We start from the raw sequence: 26,734 nt of genomic DNA on the forward strand, positions 1-26,734 counted from the left end.
AATTATTTGCCTCAAGTTGTGGAGTAAGTAGCCTTTTAGGGGCTGTCTCTTGTTGCTTAGGTGATCAGCCCGTGAGGCAGAAGGTGTATGCTCTATTTCATAAAGATCTGGTTAAAACAGAGTTCCAGTGACTCGCTTTACTCTCACATTGATACCTTGAGCTATTGAGTCATTTGTTTATTTAATATAGAAAAAAATTTAATTTTACTATTATGACTATTCTTTAAGACTTTCCGGAAGCTTATGAGAAGTATTTTAGTGGGTTTTTCTTTGTTTTGCCAGATTACCTGCACAACCTGGATCTCACCGCATTTGGACATGACTGAGCCTCTTCAATGGGCCAGATACCACTGGCAGCGGCCGACTGGCAGTGAAAACAGGGACGATCATGAGAGGCCATACAGCTATTCCTCTTTACTTGCCTTCAGGGGCAAGTCCTCCCAGACCCCCAGACTGGCAGGAAAGCACCGGGTGGTTGTTCCCCACCTCCAGCCCTTCAAGGACGAGTACGAAAAGTTTTCTGGAACCTACGTGAATAACAGAATACGGACAACGAAGTACACGCTTTTGAATTTTGTGCCAAGAAATTTATTTGAACAATTTCACAGGTACTTTTATTTTTTGGGAAAATAATCTTAGAATGTTCTTGGTCATTCTAATTGATGTATAAGATTTTTCATTTTCCTAACATTGTTACCTAAGCCTAAGGCTTGTGACATTATCTTTGACAATTCTGGTAGTCTGTTGTGGAACGATGACCTCTTACATTCACATAACACTTTATAATTAATAAGATGCTTTCTCATGACAAGAGACGATATTGTTACCTTCATATTACAGATTAAGAAACTAAGTTTGGCACAGTGGTTTAGCCAGTGTGATGCCGAAAGCAGACGAGGGGCTATAGCCTTGAGTCTTCTCACTCTTGCTTTGGTGTTTTTTCCATTAAACCATGGTGTATTTTAATTCTAGCTTTTTCTTCTTGATAATAGGAGAAAATAGAGTTCTGAAGCAAATTCAGATGTAAGCTGTAAGGTTAGGTGAAACAAAGACGTAATTCAGAGTAATATGTATTTATGGAAGCTCTCCGATCAGGTTAGGTATTGAAGGGAATGCAAGGCTAAATGGTGCTTCTTTCCTTACAGTTTTATATTTAGCAAGGGAAACAAGATGCTTATACAATGAAAAGGCGTAGTGGATGGGATGAGTGTTATAAGGTGCTACCAACTAGGATGGAAACCTCAAAAAGAGAAATAATACTACTAGCCAGAGCAATAGAAGGGAAGTGGCACGTGAACTTAATGATGAAGGTTAAGATGTTCAAGGCAGAGGTGTCTGCAAAGCACATTTCAGATGGAGGAAGGAATATGAGTAAAAGCAGAATGGCTGTAGCATAGAAGATTTGCTGGAGGCCTGGGAAGTAGTCCTCTGCGACTAATGCAATTAGAGGCAAATCGAAGGCAGGAGAAAACATCTAGGAAAATGCTGCATATATCCCGGAGAGTTGTAATGGAGACCTGAACTTAGAACAATGTGGGGATAAAAAGGAGGATAATCTATTACAGATACTATGGATTAGATGTAGGGAATTAAGTGAAAGGAGTCAAAAGATGATGTGAACAAGTTGAGATGTGATGACCAGGAGGTTTAACAGAAAAAGGAATGACGGGGTAAAAAGAAGATCAGCTAGAAGATTATTTTGTTTTTGTAGATGATGAGTTTGAGATGCTAATATCAGTGTAGAGAGTCTCAGCATTTATTATTCATTCCACGTACATTCATTCTCATTTTTCATTTTATATACATTCATGGAACAGTGGATATGGTTAAAGTACAGATGTGAATTTATTGAATTAATGGCTTTAACTGCTGTGGGTATTTCTGTCTATGGGAGCTTGCAATCTAGTGTCCTTGATGGAATTAGAACCTGGAATTTGAACAGAGTTCAGGGCCTAGCCCTATAGATTTGGATGTAGTTCACATGGAAATCATTGAAGCCACAGAAATAGCAAAAAGGGCTAAGAAAAAAATTTCAAGGTAAAAGGAATTAGAGGTGAGGAAGGAGGGGTATGTGTAGATTATTCTGAGAAGTTTGGTTATGGGGAAAGTATGTGACAAAAATTCAAGGAACCATGCAAGATTGAGATTTTGTTTCTTTTAAGGAAAGAGGCCGCCTGAATTTGCCTTAGGGTCCAGTGGGGAAATATTTGAATATGTAAAATAGAGGAATAGAGGAAGTTCCTTAAAAAATTGGTTCTGAGTAGCATAAAAGCAGAAATGGAAACATTGATCTTAGCGAAAAGCAAACCCTCGAGCTTTTCTAATTATTGGGCTGGCCAGAAAAGTTTGTTGGGGTTTTTCCATAAGATGTTATGGAACTTTTTGGCTGACCCAGTATTTTGAGCCTTGTTTGAATCTTATGTTTGGACAATCAAATTAACTTCTGAAAGTTAGAGAGTTGGTTTTTGTTGTTGTTTTGTTTTTACAACACATTAACTCTGAATTTCCTCTTAAGTTTTTTGAACTGAAAATAGTACTTCCTACTATGCTTTATATTTATGTGTTATACAACTCAAGACTGTCACATTGCAATATTTACTATAATATATGTAATAAATATCTCACATTTATTAAAGTATGCTCAAGCCAGATGTCTGGGGGGGGGTAATAAATTGTTCATTCAGATTTGTTAGATTCTGCTAGTTCTCTCTGTTTTGTAGCATCCAAAATCAGCTGATAGAAACTTGTAGGAAACACCGTCAGGTCTTTTGCCTCTTTCGCTGCAGGCTTTTACATGATATGTTAATACCTCCTTGTGTGTGTTTGGGTTGCAGAGTCGCCAATTTATATTTCCTGTTTCTAGTTGTCCTGAACTGGGTGCCTTTGGTAGAAGCCTTTCAGAAGGAAATTACGATGCTGCCTCTGGTGGTTGTCCTTACAATTATTGCAATTAAAGATGGCTTGGAAGATTACCGAAAATACAAACTTGACAAACAGATCAACAACTTAGTAACTAAAGTTTACAGTAGGTAAGTGTAACAGGAGCTGTGCTGGGGAATACACAGGAATCATTTAGAAACATGCAGAATGTTACTTTTTCCCCCTTAGGTGTGACTAGGACACTTGGGGGGTGGGCGTGTTTTCAACTAATATTTATTCAAGTCCTACGGGGAATTAAATTCAGACATCATAGGAAAACAATGTGTAAGCCATTGTCACCCCAGGAGTTGATAAAGCAAGAGCTTCTATAATTTAGGCGTAAGTGGAATTGAAAGGATTAAACTTCAAACCATAAGAAGGAAAGCAAGCAGTTAGTTTTTAATCCTAGATGTTACAATTTGGGATTAAGAGAGGATGGGATATGAAAAACATGAATATGGAAAAACAACAGGGGATATGAAAAAAGAGAAGATGAGCTTCCTGTGGAGGAAAGGGATTGTGAGAAATGGAGAAGTGTGTTCTTTTTTGTGCACGAAGCCAGCAGCCTATAAAACCCTTCCTGCTGTGGCAACAACAGAGGGCACATTCTGAAATGTGCATTTCAGAAGCACATTTGCTCTGTTGGAGACTTGTATTTCCAGTATTCATGAAATAGAAAGCCAAGAATAAAGTCCATTAAGGTGAGTTTTGAACTCTGCTGTTTATGAATGACTACATTTATGAATGCTAAAATGCTAGTGTCCGGAGACAGTTATTTATCACGCTGGGATGTATTCCTTCAAGTCATGTGCATATTGTGGTGGGGTAAACCCATGGGGGACGGTTTACAAAATTGGGATTGTGCTACATATATTTTATTCTAATTCTTTTAGCCTAATATTACACCATAAATATTTCCCATGTCTTTAACCTTCAAGAAAGTACTTTTAATAGCTGCATTGTCTATAATATGACTCTAAGGTAATTTAACATTTCCCATATTTATATAATTCTGAGAATGTATGTTTCAGTGAGTATTCTTATACAAAAGTGTTGAAGATCTATGATTATTTCAGCATTATAATTAGAAATGGAATTACTAGATCAAAGAGGAATATATTTTAAAATTTATTTTACTGAAGTATAGTTGATTTACGATGTTAATTTCTGCTGTGCAGCAAAGTGATTCAGTTATATGTATATACATTCTTTTTTATTTTCTTTTCCATGATGATTTATTACAGGATACTGAATATAGTTCCCTGTGCTACACAGTAGGACCTTATTGTCTATCCATTCTATATATAATAGTTTGCATCTGCTTATCTCAAACTCCCAATCCATCCTCCCCCACTGCCCTCCCCCTTGGCAACCACAAGTTTGTTCTCTATGTCTGTGAGTCTGTTTGTTTGATAGATAAGTTCATTTGTGTCATATTTTAGATTCCACATATAAGTGATATCGTATAGTATTTGTCTCTTTCTGACTTACTTCGGTTAGTATGATTTCTAGTTGCATCCATGTTGCTGTAAATGGCATTATTTCATTCTTTTTTTATGACTGAATAGTATTCCTGTGTGTGTGTGTGTACTTTACCTTCTTTATCCATTCATCTGTCGATGGACACTTAAGGTTGCTTCCATGTCTTGACTATTGTAAATAGTGCTGCTGTGAACATTGGGATGCATGTATCTTTTCAAATTATGTTTTTTTTCTGGATATACACCCAGGAGTAGGATTGCTGGATCATATGGTAGCGCTATCTTTAGTTTTTTAAGGAACCTCCATACTGTTTTCCATAGTGGCTGCACCAATTTACATTCCCACCCACAGTGTAGGAGGGTTCCCTTTTCAAGAAGGAATATATTTAAGTCCTTATTTGGGTGTCTTTTGTGAAAATAAATTACAGCGTTTATAATGTTAATTCTCTGGAGTTCCCTTTCATGAGAAATGTATCTACTTCTTAAAAAGTCATCATTAGGAATAGATTTGTGAAATTCTGAATATGTTAACTGCTTTACAAGTAAGGGTTTGGTGTTACTTGTTTTCATTTCAGAGTTTGGAAAGCTTATGGAATATTCTGAGGTTAGTGAGTGTGGTAACTTGGCCTGAGGGGAGTAACCAAGTTAAGGGGCAGTAATCAGAAATAAAAAGTTAGAGAGGGAATTTGAAGCCTACTGTTGGAGACACTCCAATGACCAGGATACTGCTTAGACATTGAGTAAAAGAGTTCTCCAGAGAAACAGAATCAATAGGAATAAGATTTATTTTAAGGAATTGGCTCATGGGATTGTGGAGGCTTAAGAGTCCCACTATCTTCCATCGGCAAGCTGGAGTCCCAGGAAGGCCAACAGTGTAGTTTGAAGGCCAGAGAGCGATGGTATAGATTCCAGTCTGAGACTGAAGCCCTGAGAATCAGGAGTGTCAAGGGCGGATCAGTGTCCCAGCTCAGTCAGGCAGGCAGAGAGTGAATTCAACCTTCCTTCACCTTTTTGTTCTATTCAGGCCCTCAACGGATTGGATGATGCCCACGCACACTGGGGAGGGCCATCTGCTTTACTCAGTTCACCAATTCAAATGCTAATCTCTTCCAGAAACACTCACAGACACACCTAGAAATAATGTTGAACCAAATACCTGGGCATCCTGTGGCCCAGTGAAATTGACTCATAAAATTAACCATCACAGATATTTTCCTTTAGTGGTAGAGAATGCATTTTTTGAGTTAAGAAGTAACATGGTAAAGGTTGTGCTTTAGGAGGCTTGGTCCTCTCAGGTCATGGGAATGGCTTCTGTATAGATCTGCCTCTACTAATCAGTCCAGGGTACTATTGGGAGTAGATGCTAAGTACAGGAGGGGATTCATAGAAGAGATACTATGAAGAAGAACCCAGTGGAATTTGGTGAACTTTTGTGATTTTTTTTTTTTTCTGCTTTGGAGGATAAAAGTACCACTGATAGAAACAGGGAGCATTAAATTCATCTCAGGTAGAGTGAACTGTAAATGATAGTAAGACAGGCATCTGAGTGGAAATGCCCAGTGGGCAAATAGGGCACAAAAAGCTACAGAGAGAAATTTCAAAGTCATCAGTCCCTTTACGACTTAGGAGTTTGACATGAATCCTCAAGGGAGAAAATGTGAAGAGCTAAAAGACTGAGCTTTGAGCCCAAAGGTAGGCACCTGTTTCAGCCTTTGGAAAGACTTCAGAGGCTCCATTGGACAGATGCTGTCACTATTCTGAGATCTCCGAGCATTTGGCATATTTCTTGGGTTGATTTCAGTGCTCTGATATAGACTCAACTTTCATAAGACACTAATTCTAAATTTGTCAGACTAGAGATTCTGTTCTATTCTAGTTTCCAAGTCAGAATAAATGATATCTAAGTTTAGAAGTTTAGTTTTATAATAAACAAGTATATTCTGAACAAATTTAAGTTCACTTGACTGACCAAGGGTTCAGCCAGATGACATAATTTTGTTGTTGTTGTTTTGGGAGGACAGTAACTCAAAGCCTTGTCCTGATGGTGGACATTTGTTTTCAGTGTTACATGAGCCAATGGTTAGGGAAGACTCCTCTGAAGAAGTGATATTTAAGCCAAAACCTGTAGGATTCTGAATTTTGTTCATTATTAGAATTCTTTTTTTTTTTCTTTTTTGGCGGTACATGAGCCTCTCACTGTTGTGGCCTCTCCCGTTGCGGAGCACAGGCTCCCGACACGCAGGCTCAGCGGCCATGGCTCACGGGCCCAGCCGCTCCGTGGCATGTGGGATCCTCCCGGACCGGGGCACGAACCCGTGTCCCCTGCATCGGCAGGAGGACTCTCAACCACTGCGCCACCAGGGAAGCCCCATTATTAGAATTCTTCAGTGGCTTTCCCCAAATTGATTTTAAAGACCTATTACAGAAAACAAAGTAACTTTTTTCTCTTTTGTAAGATGATGTGAACTGTACTTAAATAAGGAAAAATTAGTTCTTTTTTTTTCTTATACTGATGTCTAATCTAAAGGGAACCAGAAAAATTGATGTATAGAAAAAATGAAAAAATAGTTCATGGTTTTTATTTTAAAGTCATAGAGCACTTTACTGAAACAGTGCTGTGAATCATTTGATGACATTTAAATGCTTATTATGTGCCAGGGATAGAGAGGTGAAATGTTCATATAGTCTCTGCCTTCAAAAAATAGCTGTAGGAAATAGGATTTTACAGTGATTATACGATGAACAAAATCCATATTTTGACCAATTTTAAGATTGCTCAGCTAATGCCAAATTTAGCAAATGGAAAGAATACTTACATGTATTTTTAAATACAAATTCTTGTACATAAATAATTGCTGATTTTTAGTGCTAGTTTAGAGTTGTTACTGTTTGTTTGCTTTTTTAGCTTATTCTAAAAAGTTCTAATCCTGATTCCTTCACTTAGTAGCTGTGTAGCCTTGGGCAAATTATGTAACTCCAGTTATATTATTATAAACTCCAGTTCCCTTCATTATGAATAAAATAGTATAAAACAGTAAGCATAGTACCTAACCCTTTCAAGTGCTAAGTAAAGGTTAGCTATTATGATTATTGTAAGTTAATAATGACTATAAGCTAGAGTTTGTCATATGATCAAGTCATTTAATTAATATTTGAGAACTTGTTCAAACATTGTATGATTTTATAAATACTAAAATTCCCTAATGGGAAACCTGGTATAATTTTTTTCTCACGGGTCCCTTTAGACATAGTTTGGATCTGTCTTAGTTGATCTGCATATAAACGTAAAGATGAGATGCAATATTCTTTTCAGTTGTTTAAGGTCTAGTCCAAGATATCACTTTATGATTGCATTTCATAATAGAATTGGGTAGCTCTTCATGTCTTTTTATTATATTCTATGTAATTTGCTTTTGTTTGGTATAGAAGAAATAATGCTTACATTCTAACCCCTCGTCCCTTGTTCTTGGAACAAATTATAAGGATATAAAGAAATAAACGTAGGCTCTAAGACCATGTCTTGTTGATTTAAGTTAATGTACTAACTTAAATTCTTATTAAATACAAAGAAATTACTTTAGAGGACAAATTATTTCTCAGTAAAATTAAGTTGAAAGTATGCAGCTGTTAAATCTTGCAAGCTTCCGGAAGAAGCATATTAACATTTCTATGCAGATAATTTGGTTCTTATTTGTAATAATATGTGGTCTTTCACGAGGTGCTTAATTTTCTTTGGGAAAGTATCATAGGGAAATAACAAACGCCAGAATAGAAATTAAACATTTAAACCCTATTACACCGCAATTACATTAGAATGAACTATTATCCAAAACCTGACTTAAGGTTGAATTATTATCCAAAACCTGCCTTTAAAATGGCAGCCGTTTGTAAGGTTTTAAGGTTTGCTTCAAGGATAATAGAAGTGTGCTGAAAATAAAACTATTAATCATCCAGCAAATTTAAGTGCCTACTGTGTTGTAGGCACTGAGAGATTTGGAGGTTTAAACAAAAAAACAGATAAAATGCCTGCCCTCCAGAAACATACTCTTTTCTGATCTTTAAAAATCACCATATTGTTGGTGTTAGGAGTTTAAAAATACTAGCTAATGTTAATATTTTAGAATTATCTCATAAATTCATAGAATTTCATGATTCTTGAAATGAGACTAAATATCAGTGGCTTTCTAAGATATTAACCTTATCGATGTGTGACATTTTCCAAAGCAGTGGTTCTTGAAATTCACTTTCTAATACACAATTAAACCATGTTTTGTTTGGTGGTCATTGGTAAGTTACTATAGCTGGGAGTAAAGTCTAGTATTTGAGAGATGGACTCTGGAGCTACCTGCCTTGTTTCAAATTCCAGGAATACTAGGAACTGTGTGACCTGGAGTTAGTGACTTAACCTGTCAAAGTCAGTTTTTCTCATTTCTAAGAGGTGGGGGAGTGGGGCATAGTGCATTCATCGTACCACCCACATAACACTGTTATAAAAATTAAATGAATTGATGAATATAAAGCATCCAGTAAATCTTAGCTATCTTGTGTCCAATGATTATTCAGTATTTGCGTTTTATAAACTGTTTTTAGTGTTTTATTGGAAAAATACTAAAGAACATCAAAAAGAAAAACTCATTCATAATCCCACTCTTCCTCTCTTTCAATTTGTTAAAGTAGGAAGTGGAAGTCCACATTTTCTGTCTTTCCACCTCTCTCCTTCCAACCTCCACCCCAGTGGAATCACTATTGATAGTCCCGTGTATTCTTCCCAACTTTCCCCAGTGATTGTGTATTGACATAAAAGCTGTGTGACATTGAATTCTTAAAGAAGCAAAATGGGTCTAGAAGTTTGCCTGAAGAATGGATTATAAGTGCTATATCCTGACCAGTGAGAGTAATTGCAGAAGCACAAATAACCAAGTAGATACAAGAAATTCTAGTTGTACATTTAGGCTGTGGGAGAAGGAGAAAGTTCTTTTACTACTTTTAATTCTATATCCGAGAAGGAAATATAACCTCATGTTGAGTCTACCACAATTAAAAATTCTCAAAGCTAGTTAAAATTGGCAATGAGCATTTGTCACTTAGCTTGTAGTTTCAAACATCATGCTCTTCTCCCATGCCCTATGGCATTGTGCCTCCACTCTCACTCTGACTGATACACTGTCCCACCTTTCTTCACCTGACTCACTCTAGATCATCCTGCAAGGCTCACCTCCTCCAGAGTTAAATGTCCCAACTGTTTGCTCCCATAATAACCTGTGCATACCTCTTATAAAATTGCTGTTTGTGTCACTTTTTCAAATTTTGACCATAACTTCCATAGGGAGATCACCATATCTTAATCACTTTTGTATTCTTAGCACCTGACGTGGTAACTCACATAAATTAAGATCAGTATGTGTTTAATTGACCTGAACTAGCTACCTATTGGGAAAATTAGCTACTTTAAAAATATCCTAGTATGGACTCCAAATGGGGAAAAGTTAATTTAATTGTAAAATTGACCTCATTTGAATTTTGTTCCAATGTAGAGTAAATAAACTTGTCCCTTAGAGGAATTCTATTTCTTCTGTTTGAAAGAAAAATAAAATCCTTAACCCTAACATCAAATCTGTCTTCTCTCCCTACTTTTACAAATTCTCAGCAAATTTTCTTATAGCTTTCTTCATAGAAAACGTAGAGGTCATTAAGCATGAATTAGGTACTTCAGTTCTTTCTTACATCATTTACATCTTCACCTACTTTCTTCTGACTTTACATGAAAAGGTGACTCCCTGCTTGTAATAGTAATTCTTTCATCTGCATTCTTAATTCCATTCCTTGTTGCTTCTCCATAGCCTCAAACAGCACCCTCCAACGCTGTCCTCTCTTCTACCTTGCCTTCTCCATGGGCTTCTTCCCTGCATGCTACGTGCATGCCCAGTTCTTTCATCCTTACTGTCCTTTGCCTTACCTTCCCTTGCAGTGGCTGCTTTCACCCTTTATTCCTTTCAGGGCTAAACTTCATGAAATATTCTACTTCTTCAACTTCCAGTTATGCCTTAATTCACTGGAGGTCTCACTTTCGTCTTCACTCTCCGCATCAACAGTTTCATGCTATCAACTTGATAGCAGACATTCTAATAACCACATATCACAGGCATGACCCCTTTGTGGCTTTTGTTACTATGATGGCTCCCTTTTTGAAATGTCCTTCTTTTTTGATTTCTTCGACATTTCGTCTTGGGTCGTTACCTTGTGTCAGCTGCCCTTTATGTACCTAGGACTTGCAAGTTTATATTTCTACTCATGAACTTCTGATCAAAACCATCAAAATGCTGGACCTCTTCAATTTTATATCTCACTTCAAATAAAAACTTTCCAAACCAAATTTATTATCTTCACCATGATGCAATCAGTTGCTTCTAAAATCTGGGACATGGTGAAAGGCCCCACTCACCATACAAGTTAGATACCATAGTGTCACCCTTGATAACTTTGCATGTAATAAGTCAGGATACTTGTCTCTAGTAACCAAATATGTCTTGACTTAATCTCCTTTCATCCATCTTTTTTGCTGCCTTAATTCTAACCATCTTTATCCCTCCCCTGAATTATTTCAATAACTTTCCATTGGTTCCTTGCCATTCCTATTTCTAACCAGCCTGCCACCCAACAATTCATCCGTTACTCTGTAGCAGGAGTTAGCAGGTAGAAATAGAATCATATCCTTCTGTGAACCTTCAGTGAATATCCATTTTCTATGGAATGAAATCCCTACTCCTAGGAATGGCAGTAAGACTGAACCTTCAAAATATGACTCCTGGGTTCCTTAAAAAACTACAAATAGAACTACCATACAACCCAGCAATCCCACTACTGGGCATATACCCTGAGAAAACCATAATTCAAAAAGAGTCACGTACCACAATGTTCATTGCAGCTCTATTTACAATAGCCAGGACACGGAAGCAACCTAAGTGTCCATTGACAGATGAATGGATAAAGTAGATGTGGCACATATATACAATGGAATATTACTCAGCCATAAAAAGAAACGAAATTGAGTTGTTTGTAGTGAGGTGGATGGACCTAGAGTCTGTCATAAAGAGTGAAGTAAGTCAGAAAGAGAAAAACAAATACCGTATGCTAACACATATATATGGAATCTAAAAAAAAAAAAATGTTATGAAGAACCTAGGGGCAGGACAGGAATGAAGACACAGAGAATAGACTTGAGGACACAGGGAGGGGGAAGGGTAAGCTGGGACAAAGTGAGAGAGTGGCATGGACATATATCCACTACCAAATGTAAAATAGCTAGTGGGAAGTAGCTGCATAGCACAGGGGGACCAGCTTGGTGCTTTGTGACCACCTAGAGGGGTGGGATAGGGAGGGTGGGAGGCAGACGCAAGAGGGAGGAGACATGGGGATATATATATATATATATATATATATATATATATGTATATATGTAGCTGATTCACTTTGTTATAAAGCAGAAACTAACACACCATTATAAAGCAATTATACTCCAATAAAGATGTTAAAATATATATATATATTATATATATATATGACTCCTGCCTACCTTTTTTGTCTTCTCTCTGTTACTTCCCACCATGGAAGAGTAAACTGGTGTATACTAGAAAAAAATTGTTAAACCATTGATTTACCTTTCTTGATAAACTAACAAACTCTTTAGGTAAATAAGGAATTCTTTTAGTTGGATTCAACCTGGTGCATAAGATATTTTGGGAGAATATGTCCTGAAAATGTTCTTCTTAAGTAGCCCTTTGAGCTAAGTATTTCTTGAAATAACCAATGTAATTCTGTATAGCAGAAGTTATACAAGTATTGGCTTAAGGTAGCATTTCTATTTAATATGATGCATTCATTTTTAATATATAGGTCATATAGCTTAGAATATAACTATCTCCCAGGCTTCTTCAACAATGAATTTGAATATTGAGCTCCAAAAATGTAATAGAAAATAAATCTTTACTTATAAAATAAGTGCATTTTTATGACAAATACTAGTTCTTTGCAGATATTTGGGAGGTGATAGGGGGATGAGACAGACCTTCCTAACATTTGTTGGCAGTATTGTGTGTGAAATGCTGCTTAACTAGTTATATAATAGTCTGTGCCTCAAATGTCCTAATTCTTCTCTAAGGACAGCGCTTTGTGGAACTTAATTCATGCCATTGGTATGAAAAGGCATGAGAAGTTTGGCAAAAACTTTAACGTAAATCAGGGCATTTATGGCAAGTCAACCTCAGTTCATGTGCCTTTCCTTTAAAAAGAATTGAATATATAGATTGGGAAAACTACACTTTTGAAAAGAGTTAAAATTTGGCATTCTCCTTTCTAGGGATCCACTGCAGCCAACACAGGACTACTTTAACCAGTATTTCAATTAAATGATAATTAGGGGTGTTAATCTGGTGGTATAATGATTTTTAAAGTGTTGTGTCTGGGTATTTATTTCATTTCTTTTGGGTTTTCTTTAATTTCTCCATCCTATCTGCCAGATAGGAAGCTCTCTTGAGAGCAAATAATGTGTCTTGGGTACTTTTAGATCCTTGATTCCTGACTACAGGATAGCACGCAGGAATTGCTTCATATATGAATAAACCCATCCAATGTTAATTTTAATTTTATTCAAGAACTACCCAAATAGCGTAGTGGTTCAAAATCTCACAGGAAAAGAGAATTGATGTTTTGGCAGCTTAGTAACTAAATTTTCAGGTGAAGCAAGTTGCGGAATTTAAGTGTTACCAATTCTCTGGCTTCCCCTTTTAGCATTTAACAGATTAAAATTCACCCTAACACTTTAAATTATATACTAAAATTAAAAAAAAAACTATTATGTGTGTTTTTGGCTTGAGATTCTTTTTAAACTTTTTTTTTTTTTTCTATTTTAGGAAAGAGAAAAAATATGTCGACAGATGCTGGAAAGATGTTACTGTTGGGGACTTTATTCGCCTTTCCTGTAACGAGGTTATTCCTGCAGATATGGTTTTACTCTTTTCCACTGATCCAGATGGAATCTGTCACATTGAGACTTCCGGTCTTGATGGAGAGAGCAATTTAAAACAGAGGCAGGTGGTTCGGGGATACACAGAGCAGGTAAATGATGTGTTCTCCATTGGTGACATAAACGTTTTCTTTTCAGAAGATGTCTGAGCTCATTTTCACATGTACAGATAAAGAGACTTTTTAAACTCATTTTTACCTTTACAAAATGGAAATCTAGAGAGCTTAATCCAGTTCCAGATATCAGTAGAGGTATGCTATATTTTATAGATAATAGGATTTAATGACTTCGGAGTTCAGACGTTTCAGTCTGACAGTCATATATTTCTGGGAATTGAATTTAAGAAACCCAGCAAATTTTACAATTTGGAAAATTCTTTTGCAGTAGAAACAATCAACTTCTAACTTATTTTTCTTAAACTTAGATTTTTATATGTTATGTCTGATTGAAGCTGGAGATATCAATCGGTCATTGTTCCTAAAATCTGTAATTACTTATATACCAAGGCCTTTTAAGAAATTTGTAACTTTTCATGCCACAGAGCTCTGACCCTTCGCCATGCTGTGGTGAGGTAAACAAGACCTTTGAAGTTATATTAACACGAGTTTGAATGAATCCCAGCTCTGCCGTTTAATTACTGTGTTACTTAACCACTTTATGCCTCAGTTTCTTTATCTTAAAATGGAAATGATGATATTTGATCTATTAGAGAATTTTGTGACATATTGATATTTAGCATATTTTAATTTTTTAAATAAAGTTTACTGAGATCAAATGCATACGTGCTCAGAGTACTCATATGTATACATATATGTGTGTATATATGTATAAATACACACGTGATCTCAGAAGCTACATATATGGTTAAAGAACAACAACAGAAGTATTTTCAGCTTTTCAGTGTCTTCCAGATAAAAGAGTGTGCCCTGTAGGAGGAGAAGCTCTCTCCTGCAGGGAGTCCTGCATGGATTCCAGTATATGATTCAGACATTCCCATCACCTGAAGATATTTATTGATACTCTGGGACCATTCTGATCTCATTTATTCATTTATAATTATGCCTATACTTTCCTTCATTTGGGCAACTTGTGACAAATTTTGTGACAAGCACGCCTTCGTTTTATCTTAACAATTGGTGAAAGGATAAACACTTAAATCTCAAGATTTAACCTTGAATTTTTGTTTGGTGATTTTAAAAAATAAATAAATAATAAATAAATAAATAAATATTTTTTAGGACTCTGAAGTTGATCCTGAGAAATTCTCCAGTAGGATAGAATGTGAAAGTCCCAACAATGACCTCAGCAGATTCCGAGGCTTCCTGTGAGTGATACATGACTTACCTTTGTGGGTGTGAGTGGAATTGTATGTTGCAATTAATGCTTAACTCAAAAAAACTTTTGTGTACTTATACCAAGTTAAATCACTAAAGGCTGTAAGTTAAGCCACCTATAAATTTGGCTTATTTTAATTATTTGATATTTACCTATGTATATTTTTAAAACAAAAAAACCTTGTTCTTAAAATAATCCTAGACTCTCTTTCAGTGGTATGTGAATGACTTAACATGAGCTCCATGTTAAGCCCAAGACATGTTAGTTATTGGGAAGGAAGTGTTTGGACAGATAGGGCAGCTTAAGTGACATGATAGGCTGATGGTGTCCTCCTATCCTATTAGAATTAGAGTAGGTGGACAATTCAGTTGGTAAAGTTAGCCAATGATTTTGAAACACATCTAAGAAAAAGTATGGGAATCCACAACAGTGTTCATTCTGGAGGCTTCCTGTGGCATCTACATCCCTTTCCAAGGGCATCTAGAATTTAGGGTCTTATCTGATTCAGGCTGGCTTGTGCCACGTAAGTGCTTTATTTTTTGAGCCAAGTTACTTTTTTTATCCTTCCTTATTTTTAAGAGGAGTTAGTTAGACCTACTTCATAGTGGTGATCTTGTGAGGAAATGGCAGAGAAGAAAAAAGTTCCTAAATCACTTTTTGATACCATTACCCTGATACTGAAAGAATACAGAGACTTTAAGGGAAGATTAATATCCCTCATGAACATAGATGCAAAAAAATTTACACAAATTATAGCAAATCAAACCCAACAATATATAAAAAGGTTAATACATAATGACTCAGTAGGTCTTATACCAGAAATGCAAGATTGGCTTAACATTAGAAGATCAAACAATGTAATTCTCCGTATTAACAAACGATAATTAACAAGTGAAAAAGAAAAACCAGGTGACCATCTCATGGATATAGAAAAAGCATTTGACAAAACGTAACTTCCGCTTTTGCAAACTGGAAATAGAAGGGAACTTTCTCAACCTGATGGAAGGCATCTATAAAAACCATACAGCTAGGATCAGACTTAATAGTGAAAGACTAAGTAAGCATTTTTCCCCTAAGATCAGGAACAAGACATGGATATTGTCTCTCACCACTTTTATTCAAGATTGTACTGGAGAGCCTAGCTAATGTAAAGAAAATGAAATAAAAGCATCAAGTAATAAAGAAGTAAAACTGTCTTTTATTCATAGATGGTATGATGGTCTTTGTAGAAAACCTGATGAAATCTACAAAAAAAGCTACTAGAATTAATAACTGAGTTTAGCAATGTTGTAGGAAACAAGATCAATATACAAAAATTAATTGTATTTCTGTACACTAGCAATGAACAATCAGATACGGAAACTTTAAAAATCAATTTATAATAGCATCAGAAAAATTGAAATACTTACGAATAAATCTAACAAAAGATATGAAAGACCTGCATACTGAAAATCACTGAACACTGTTGGGTTAAACTAAAGACGTAACTAAATGGAGAGACATACGTTGTTCATGCGTTGAAAGACTCAATATTGTTAGGACATCAATTTTTTTCCCAAATTGATCTGTAGATTCAGTGTAATCCTAATTGAAATCCCAGCAAGGTTTTACTTTTTACTTTTATTTTTTTTAGAAATTGGCAAGTTTATTCTAAAAATTTATGTGGAGATAGAAAGAACCATTTAACTAAAACAACTTTGAAAAAGAACAGATCTGGAGGGCTAATACCACCAGATTTTGTTTTTGGCATATAGACCAATAGGTCAGTGGAAGAGGTTAGAGTCCAGAAATTGATCCAGGCATTAATGGGCAACTGGATTTTGACAAAGATGCAAAGGCAGTTTAGTGGAGAAAGGTTAGTTGTTTCAACAAATGATGCTGCAACAATTATACATCTATACTTTAAAAAAACACTTTAACTTAGACCTCTCGCCACTTAAAAAGATTAACTAAAACTGGATCCTGTACTTACTTAAATGTAAACCTGAAATTATAAAACTCCTAGAAGAAAACATAGGGGAAATCTTTGGTATCTTGTGTTAGCCAAAGATTTCTTAGATATAACACCAAAAGCACAAACCATAAAAGGACAAAAATAATTAAAGAACTTCATCAAAATTAGAAACTTATTCTCTTCAAATGACACTGCTAAGCAAATGAAAACATATCTTCAAATGACACTGCTAAGCAAATGAAAACAGAAGTCACAGACTGGAAGAAAATATTTGCAATGCATGTTTCTCATATAGGACTTGTATTCAGAATAGAGAAAGACATCTCAAAACTCAGTAATAAGTAAACAAACAATACAGTTTTTTAAATGATCAAAAAAATTGAACAGACACTCCATCAAAGAAGATACATGGATGACAAATATCTGTGTGAAAAGATGCAAATTAAAACCACAGAGCTACAACTGCTAAATTAAAAGAACTGACTATACCAACCTTTCACAAGGATGTAGAGAAACTGGAACTCTCATGTACTGCTGGTAGGAGTGGAAATGGCTACAGCCACTTTAGCAAATAGTTTGGAAACTTCCTAAAAAGTTAAATTCACACCTACCGTGTGATCTGGTTTTTCCACTCCTAAGAAGTTACCCAAGAGAAAACATTTATCCAACATATATCCATATACCCAAGAGAAAACATTTATCTATATACTAACCTGTACACAAACATTCAAAATAGCTTTATTGGTAATAGCCCCAATTAGAAACAACCCAAATGTCCATCAACAGGCAAATAGGTAAAACAAATGGTATATCCATACAATGAATGCTACTCTGCAGCAAAAAGAATTCACTGGTGGTACATGGAACAACGTGGATGCATCTCAAAATAATGTTGAGTGAAAGAATCCAGACAAAAAAGAATATATACTATATGATTTGATTTATATAGTCTCTCAAAAAAGAAAGCTAATTTATAGTGATAGCAGATTAGTGGGTGCCTGGGAGGGGGAAGGTAGGAAGGAAAGATTGCAGAAAGACATAAGGAAACTTTGGGGAATAATGGATATGTTCATTTTCCTGATTGTAGCGATGGTTTCACAGGGAAAACGTCAAAACATCAAGTTTTACACTTTAAATATGTACAGTATATGTATTATGATTTTTATTAGTTATTCCTCAGTCAAGTTGTTTAAAATGTTAGAGTCATCATGGAAGGAAGTTTAGAACATCGTGGTAGCATCTTTAAGTAGCACCTGATACAGACAGGTGTTTGGGGAGGCACAGGAAGCTATGCAATGGGAAAAGGGAATAGGCTTGGTCCAGGTAAAGAGGTAATGCTAGAATTAAATCATCAAGAATGAGAAGATACCAGGCAGGCAACTAAATGCAAAGAAAGGCTGACATTCCAGGTTAAGGGAGCAGCAACACAGGTAATGGTGTAGGGGCCTGAGACCACAGTGCATTTGTGGAGTCATAAGTGGCTTAAGTATGTTTGGAGGGTAGGTGAGCAATATAATAGATCATAAAGAGGCGAGATGATAAAGGGACGTTAGCAGATATTCCTGTCATCAGAAACGTGCTCATAAGCCATCTCTTAGGATGAGTCATTTTCTAGTATTATTTTCTCCAGCTGCTGACTGTTTACAGAATTTCCTCTTGTAAATGTCAGATTTAAGGGCTGACATTTTTTGACCTGGACCTCAGGTGCTGAGGTTTGTACAGCCTCTTACTGGGAACGCTGACTCCCCCTGACAAGGTCAGTCTTGCTTCTGGCACATTTCTAGACAGGAAAGAATAGGAACTTTAGTCTATCACTGTGTGGCTTGGAATATAGAACTCTGCATAGAATCTGACTCAGAGCCTGTATATTTAGTAGAGTCAGCCCAGGACGATACAGTAATTTTTTGTGAAATTGTTTTTATCTGCTAAACTAGCTCCTTATCCTCTTCCTGCTGTGTAGCCTATTTCCTAAAATCAACAAAAATTGAGATGTTCAAGCTCACTCTCTGTATGAATGATGGCTTCTCTGGTCTTCTTACTCTCAGGTAGCACTGACTTCTTCCTTATTTGTGCCCACATTGTATGCTGAATATCAGATTTCTATAATAACACCTATAATATTTTTATTACTTACATATTTCTATATCAGTCACTTCCTGTTAGACCACAGGAGGCAAGACTGTGTAAGTTTGTTTTTCTATCCTCAGCATCTGGGTGGCTGTGCTGGGCGCATGGTAGATATCACATAGGCTCTTGAATGGATGAGAGCTCCATGTGGACAGTCAGTGTCTCACATGGAATCTGAAAGTCCCATGCTATAAGTGCCAAATACACACCCATCAAGTGCAGGACATGTTTAGAGTTTGGAGCAGGTGCGACCAAGATAGAAGTTGGGCTTTGATGTAATGATGGTAACCTAGAGTGATGTAATGGTGAAAAATAAGGATCCCTTATTTGGATTAAGTGTATCTTAATACACTAAGGAACTTTGGAACTGGTTCTTTTGTATATTCTTTTGTATATTCTATCTGTTCTGTAAAGGTTCTAGGGATAACAAATGCTATATTCATGAGGAACCAAATCAAGACTGGGATGCGTGCCTGGGAATGCTACATAGGAATGTGAATGTTGGGATTTAATTTCCTCATCCGTAAATCCAGAAAACAGAATTAGGTTAAACCCAAGGACACTGCTAGTTCTGACCATGACCCTATGGTTTGCTCTTTGTACATAAACCCATATAAATGAAGGAATGTAAGCACACACCTCTTAGAGTGTTTTACAAATTAGAGGAGTGAAATGACAAATCTATTTTCCTCCTTTGTGGTAGGAAACCTTTTTTGAACAGCTTTTCTTTTCCTTGTAATCCAGATAGCATGGGTAGCAGATACAATGACAATCTTCCTATACTTAATAAAGAAGAAACGACTTATAGACTGAAGTGTATTGCTTAAAAAACAAACTAACTTTAATGCTGAAATTAAGAATGCATTTTCACAAAATAGGTGAAATACGTTGCATTTTGCTTATTTTTAAAAATTTTCCAATGAGTTTGCTCTGTATTTTTGCCACTATAGTAATTTCATCAAGTAATTACTTTGATAATTTTAAAACTGTTTTACAGAAGATTTCAAACATGCAAAATTAGGAAGAAACGTGTAATGAACACCCATGAGCCCTCACCCAGTTTTAACTATTTCATAATTTTGCCAACTTTGTTTCAAATATCCTTCCACTTCCTTCCCTGCACCTACATCACATCATTTCAATGTCAATACTTCACTATGAATATACAGCAGAAAAAAACTTAAAAAAAAAAATACCCATAACATCATTATCACATTTAACTAAATTCAGAACAATTTCTTGACAGCATCTAATACCTAATCTTTGTTCAAATTTCTCCAATTATCTCCAAACAATTTTTAGAGTCAGTATATTCTAACCAGGATCAGAACAAAGGTCTACACGTTGCATTTGGTTGATATGTCTCTAAATTTCCCCTCCGAAGAAATGGGGTCATTTAGCTTGTAGAATTTACCACATTCTAGATTGAGCTGATTGCGTCCTTCCTGAGGGTGGAGTCCCTCTACCACTCCTTTTGCTCCCCCCTCCTCATTCTACTCATTTGTTGAATAGACCAGGTCATCTTGCCCATAGAGCTTACCACTGCAGATTTGGCCAACTGCATCCTTGCATTGGTGGTTAACATGTTTCTCTGGCCTTATTTCCTGAAAACTGTCCAGAGGCACTTTCAGAATCTGATGAAAGGAATTCTCTCCCTAGAAAATGACAAATGTATATAGACACACACAGGGGAATATTGCATGCAGTTTCAAAGGTTTCACAGTTCCCCTGATGCCACAGACCCCTGTTTGATTTGCCCTCTTAGAGCCTTGATTAGGTTCCGAGGGAGATGAGCAATTTCTGACCTCGAACTTCTGGAGGCTGGAGGCCAGTGATGTCCCCTTGTCCCGTTGGTAGTTATGTTAAGATTGGTGTTGTCAGCCTTATCCTTTCATTATAAAGTTCCCCACCAGCCTTCCACCTAATGATTTTAGCCACTGGCTATCATTGCCTAAGAGTAATCCTTGATTTCACCAGGGTCAAAAATGGGAATTTTCTAATTCCATCAAGAACTTTTCCCTCATCAGCTATTAAGTTACCCCCAAATACAGTTTCTACTAGAGGAAATAGTTTCCTTATTTGGAATATTTTCTAATTTTTGTAGCATCAATACTAGAAGTTGACAATGAATGGTAGAAATCAGTGTTAGAAACCTGTTGTGTCTTTTTTCTCCAGCCAAAGTGGGTAACTGAAATAACAAAAGCAAATGCATCAGAGATTTGCATCTTTTCCTGTGAACTGCCTAACTTCATACTGTAATCAAGAATATTCAAAAATCATTTTTATTTTTACATGCCCATTTTTGCTGTTTAAAAATAAACTTATATGCTGTCTTTCTTATAGAGAACACTCCAACAAAGAACGTGTGGGTCTCAGTAAAGAGAATTTATTACTTAGAGGATGCACCATTAGAAACACAGAGGCTGTCATGGGCATTGTGGTTTATGCAGGTTGGTTATACTTCTGACTTTTCACCATCATCTCCTCTGTGCTTTTCTGCAAGTTAACATTTTCCATTTACTCAAAATGTAATCTCTAGAAGCAGAAAGGAAATTTTGTCTTGATAACCTTAATCATTGGTCTCTGTTTTTCTAAAGAGATCACAAAAAGAAACTAAATTAACAAAGTATGTTGCATAACTACTTTTCATTAAATTGTCTGCCAGCGAGATATAAAAATATGATATTTGTTACCTGGCTTTAGTTTGCACATTTTCTCACATACTGTGTTACCCATGTAGGCCATGAAACCAAAGCAATGCTGAACAACAGCGGACCAAGGTATAAACGCAGCAACTTAGAAAGAAGAGCAAATACAGATGTCCTCTGCTGTGTCCTGCTGTTGGTTATAATGTGTTTAACTGGTGCATTGGGTAGGTAGAATTTGATTATTTGCTGACATCTTTTCAGCAAGATATTTATTTAAAAGTATTTTCAAAATGAAATTTATGAAAAAGTTTGACTTTTGTAAGGGAGGTTTTATTTGCCAATAATTGCTTTCTTCACATCTTTGTCTCTCTCATTCTCTAACCTGAAAAGCATTAATATTGATTATATCCAGTTACACATGGCCACGGTACTAAAGCGAGCTGGGAAGAGATGTAAGGAATGAGAGAGACAGAGACAGGAAAATGTGTACCGTTTGAATTTGAATTTGTTTCTTAAACGGTTGGTGTTCAACCAAAACCAATACTATTATCTCTCTTTCTTTAGGAATAAAGTTCTATATTTGCATAATATATACATAGCATCCTTTTGATGTCTGTACATTTTTTGAAAGGTCATGGAATCTGGTTGAGCAGATATGAAAACATACCCTTTTTTAACATCCCTGAGCCTGATGGACATGTCATATCACCAGTGTTGGGAGGATTCTATATGTTTTGGACCATGATCATTTTGTTACAGGTAATTTCTATTGTACTCATCATAGAATATTAAGATCTTGGCTACTTATCCAGCACTATATGGTTTTTCATCCCTTCTTTTCCACCTTTAACATTTTTAAAATTGTTTTGCTCTTCTTAGGTTTTGATTCCCATTTCTCTCTATGTTTCCATTGAAATTGTGAAGCTTGGACAAATATATTTTATTCAAAGCGATGTGGATTTCTACAATGAGAAAATGGATTCTACTGTTCAGTGCCGAGCCCTGAACATCACAGAGGATCTTGGACAGATTCAGTACCTCTTTTCTGATAAAACAGGAACCCTGACTGAGAATAAGATGGTTTTTCGAAGATGTAGTGTGGCAGGCTTTGATTACTGCCATGAAGAAAATGGTGAGTGTTGGGTTTCTTTGAAAACCAGCCTTAAGATTGGTCGTTTTTGCACCCACTTAATGACTTGGTAATTCTGGCACAGAAGTGCTGTACTTAATCATTGAGTACTTAACTCCTCTAAATGTGCATTGTTTCATTGTTGTCCCTTTAAAAGTTAGGTCAGAAGTTAGTAGGTCAGGAGTTAGTGGGTCAAATTCAAAGATTCTACTTCCATGGTTTCTTTTCTTTCCTTTTTTTTTTTTTTGCCATGGTTTCTCTGAAAGGAAAGTAAATTACCAGTAGTCGTAGAAGGTTGGGGGTTGGATTTGGTGACAATGATATTGCATTATAGATATTTTTGAGAATCTAATGAAACTATGGACCATCTCCCTGAAAAATATTTTGAAAATAATTCCAAAGGGACAACAGTTTCCCCAGACCCCATCATTCAGCCCATAGGTATTCATTGGTCGTTGGCTGAGAATACCTAGTTTAAGAAGAAATAAGATGAACTGAACTTCTGAGGCTAAGGAAGTAAATATATAAATTGTAAGTTTCCTTTAAAGAATTGATCTTCATTAATTTTGTTATTTATAAGAGTAAGTGTACTCCTATGAAAGTAATTATGAGAAATGTCCAAAACAAATTAACCTAGAAGTTAACCACCATTAATCATTTGGTGAATATATAACCATCCATTTCTTTATGCATATTCCTGTATATGTGAAAATATATATTTGCACATTTCCCCTTTTATAAGTTATAATATGTTGTAATAATGCTTTGCAGTTTGCTTTTTTTATTCCTCATTATCTCATGGACCTTTTTCCAAGTCAGTTCATGACTTCACGTTAAGTACATGGTATTGCATTATATGTGGTCAAACTTAGTTTGCTTTTATAACAGTACTTGCAATTAACATTCCTTATTCATTCAACAGATATTTTGTGAGCTCCTAATATGTGGCATGAGTCCCTGATCTCATGTAGCTTAGCGTTTAAGGCAAGAGACAGACAAGATTAAAAATTATGATATACAAAATAAAATTCATCATGCAATATGCATTTCTCTACATACATATTTGTGCAATTTTTATAAGATACATGTCTAGCAACTGGATCCAGAGGTTTGCACATATAAAATTTTTATAGATCCTACAAAATTTATCTATAAAATACTGTGCTAATTTATGTTCTCACAACCCAGAAAAATAACACCTATTTTTCACACCCAGCCATAATGGGATGAACTTATTCTTTTGAATTTGTGAGTTTTGTAGTCATAGTTAGCACTTCATTGTCTTAATTTTTCTTTGATTAGTAATGAGATGTTTAACTGTTTAACTTTTTATATGTTTCTGGCCATTTGGATATCGTTGGTAGAGTGATCATGTCTTCCTATTTAACAGATGAGTTTTTCTTATTCTTAGTAAATCTGTAGGAGGGTTTTATCTATTAAGGCAGGGCTGACGTTCAGCTTGTATGCCCCAGTCTAGGTTGTCTGTGGCCCATGTCTATTTTCATTTGTGCACTTGTATTGAACCAGTTAAATAATTTGAGTATCAACCTTGATATTATCCTTTTCTTCTGTAGGTGGCAAATATTAATACTTTCTTGGTTCATCATTTATCACTGTATTAGTTTTCTGTTGCTACATAACAAATTACTACAAATTTGATAACAAATTACTACAAATTTGATGGCTTCAAATAACACAAACATACTGTCTCACAGCTTCTGTGGGTCAGGAGTCTGGGTGCACATAGCTACGTCCTCTCTGAGTCTCTCACCTGGCTGAAATACAGGTTTTGGCTGGAGCTATGATCTTATCTGCAACCCAGGGTCCTCATTTTGGTTTCCTGGTTTTAGAGTTGTCAGTGTCTTGAGGTTGTAGGACTAAGGCCCCTGCTTCCTTGCTGGCTGTCAGCTTAGAGCCATTCTTAGCTCATAGAGGTGGCCTACCATCCCTTTGCCATGTGGCCTCTCCACAGCATGGCAGTTCACTTCTTCAAGGCTACCAGCCGAACCTCTAGCTTTGAGTCTCTGACTTTAGGTAAGTTGTGGCACCTCTTTTTACCTGATGAGGTCAAGCTACCCTAGGATAGGCTTCTTTTATATTAACTCAGATTCAACTGGCTAGACACTTGATTATATCTGCCAAATCCTCTGACCTTTGTCAGGTAACATAATTTAATCATAGAAGTGAGATGCTGTCCTACAGGGTGTATACACAGGGGTGGGGCAGGAATCTTGGGGGCCATCTTAGAATTCTGTCTACCACAGCCTCTTAACTTTGCTTAGGGTGTCACTTCTTGTGAGAAGTTTTATATTTTTATGAAATCAGTCTTATCAATTATTATGTCTATTATTAAGACTACAGATATTATGATTTCTGCCAGTAGTGTTCAACTTAGACATCCACCTGCCCAGAATTTTAAAAATATACTATATTTCCTCTTAGGTAAATATATTTTAAGCCAGCTTTTGTTGTTACTTGTGTGTATGAAGGATAAAACATTGAGTATCATATAATCACTATACAATGTGAAAAATAGCTAATCATACTGGATATGATATTCTGCATTGTTCCATATTTTTTATTGCATTTTTATTACAAAAGCAATATTTTAGAAAATTTCAGATAAGCCAAAAAAGGAAAATTTTAAAGCCGTCAGTAACTCCCACCAGAGCAGAAGCAAGAAGAACTACAGTCCTGTAGCCTGCAGAAAGAAAACCACATTCACAGAAAGATGGACAAAATGAAAAGGCAGAGGACTACGTCCCAGATGAAGGAACAAGATAAAACCCCAGGAAAACAACTAAATGAAGTGGAGATAGGCAACCTTCCAGGAAAAAGAATTCAGAATGATAGTGAAGATGATCCAGGACCTTGGAAAAAGAATGGAGGCAAAGATCGAGAAGATGCAAGAAATGTTTAAAAAGACCTAGAAGAATTAAAAGAACAAACAAGAGATGAATAACACAATGACTGAAATGAAAAATACACTAGAAGGAATCAGTAGCAGAATAACTGAGGCAGAAGAACAGATGAGTGACCTGGAGGACAGAATGGTGGAAATCTCTGCCATGGAACAGAAGAAAAAAGAATGAAAAGAAATGAAGACAGCCTAAGAGACCTCTGGGACAACATTAAATGCACCAACATTCGCATTATAGGGGTCCCAGAAGGAGAAGAGAGAGAGAAAGAACCAGAGAAAATATTTGAAGAGAATATAGTCAAAAACTTCCCTAACATGGGAAAGGAAATAGCCACCCAAGTCCCGGAAGCGCAGAGAGTCCCAGGCAGGATAAACCAAAGGAGAAACACGCCAAGACACATAGTAATCAAATTGACAAAAATTAAAGACAAAAATTATTAAAAAGCAGCAAGGGAAAAATGACAACATACAAGGGAACTCGCATAAGGTTAACGACTGATTTCTCAGCAGAAACCCTGCAAGCCAGGAGGAAGTGGAACGATATATTTAAAGTGATGAAAGGGAAGAACCTACAACAATACTACCCTTGCTGGGTAGATCCAGCAAGGATCTCACTCAGATTTGACAGAAAAATCAAAAGCTTTACAAACAAGCAAAGCTAAGAGAATTCAACACCAAAAAAAACAGCTCTAAAACAAATGCTAAAAGAACTTCTCTAAGTGGGAAACACAAGAGAAGGAAAGGACGTACAAAAGCAAACGCAAAACAATTAAGACTGGTAATAGGAACATACATATCAATAATTACCTTAAATGTGGATGGATTAAATGATCCAACCAAAAGACACAGGCTGGCTGAATGGATACAAAAACAAGACCCGTATATATGCTGTCTACAAGAGACCCACTTCAGACCTAGGGACACATACAGACTGAAAGTGAGGGGATGGAAAAAGATATTCCATGCAAATGGAAATCAAAAGAAAGCTGGAGTAGCAATACCCCAACATTGGGGTCATGTACCCCAATGTTGATTGCAGCACTATTTACAATAGCCAGGACATGGAAGCAACCTAAATGTCCATTGACAGACGAATGGATAAAGAAGATGTGGTAGATATAGGCAACGGAATATTACTCAGCCATAAAAAGGAACGAAATTGGGTCATTTGTAGAGACGTGGATGGACCTAGAGACTGT

The 26,734-nt window shown here is 36.2% G+C and overlaps 1 protein-coding gene across 1 annotated transcript in view; it reads left to right on the forward strand.

Moving 5' to 3' along the window:
* The window catches only part of ATP10D (ATPase phospholipid transporting 10D (putative)), a 114,134-nt gene that overhangs the window by 38,898 nt on the left and 48,502 nt on the right, over positions 1–26,734 (forward strand). The window contains 8 exon segments of the mRNA XM_067735883.1: positions 283–608; positions 2,835–3,029; positions 13,310–13,514; positions 14,661–14,746; positions 21,182–21,288; positions 21,579–21,710; positions 22,118–22,245; positions 22,366–22,618. Coding sequence (XP_067591984.1) covers positions 319–608; positions 2,835–3,029; positions 13,310–13,514; positions 14,661–14,746; positions 21,182–21,288; positions 21,579–21,710; positions 22,118–22,245; positions 22,366–22,618 — 1,396 coding nt within the window. The 5' untranslated portion in view covers positions 283–318.

The sequence above is a fragment of the Pseudorca crassidens genome, chromosome 4 (genome assembly GCF_039906515.1).
Source record: "Pseudorca crassidens isolate mPseCra1 chromosome 4, mPseCra1.hap1, whole genome shotgun sequence".
In the NCBI taxonomy this organism is placed as follows: Eukaryota; Metazoa; Chordata; class Mammalia; order Artiodactyla; family Delphinidae; genus Pseudorca; species Pseudorca crassidens.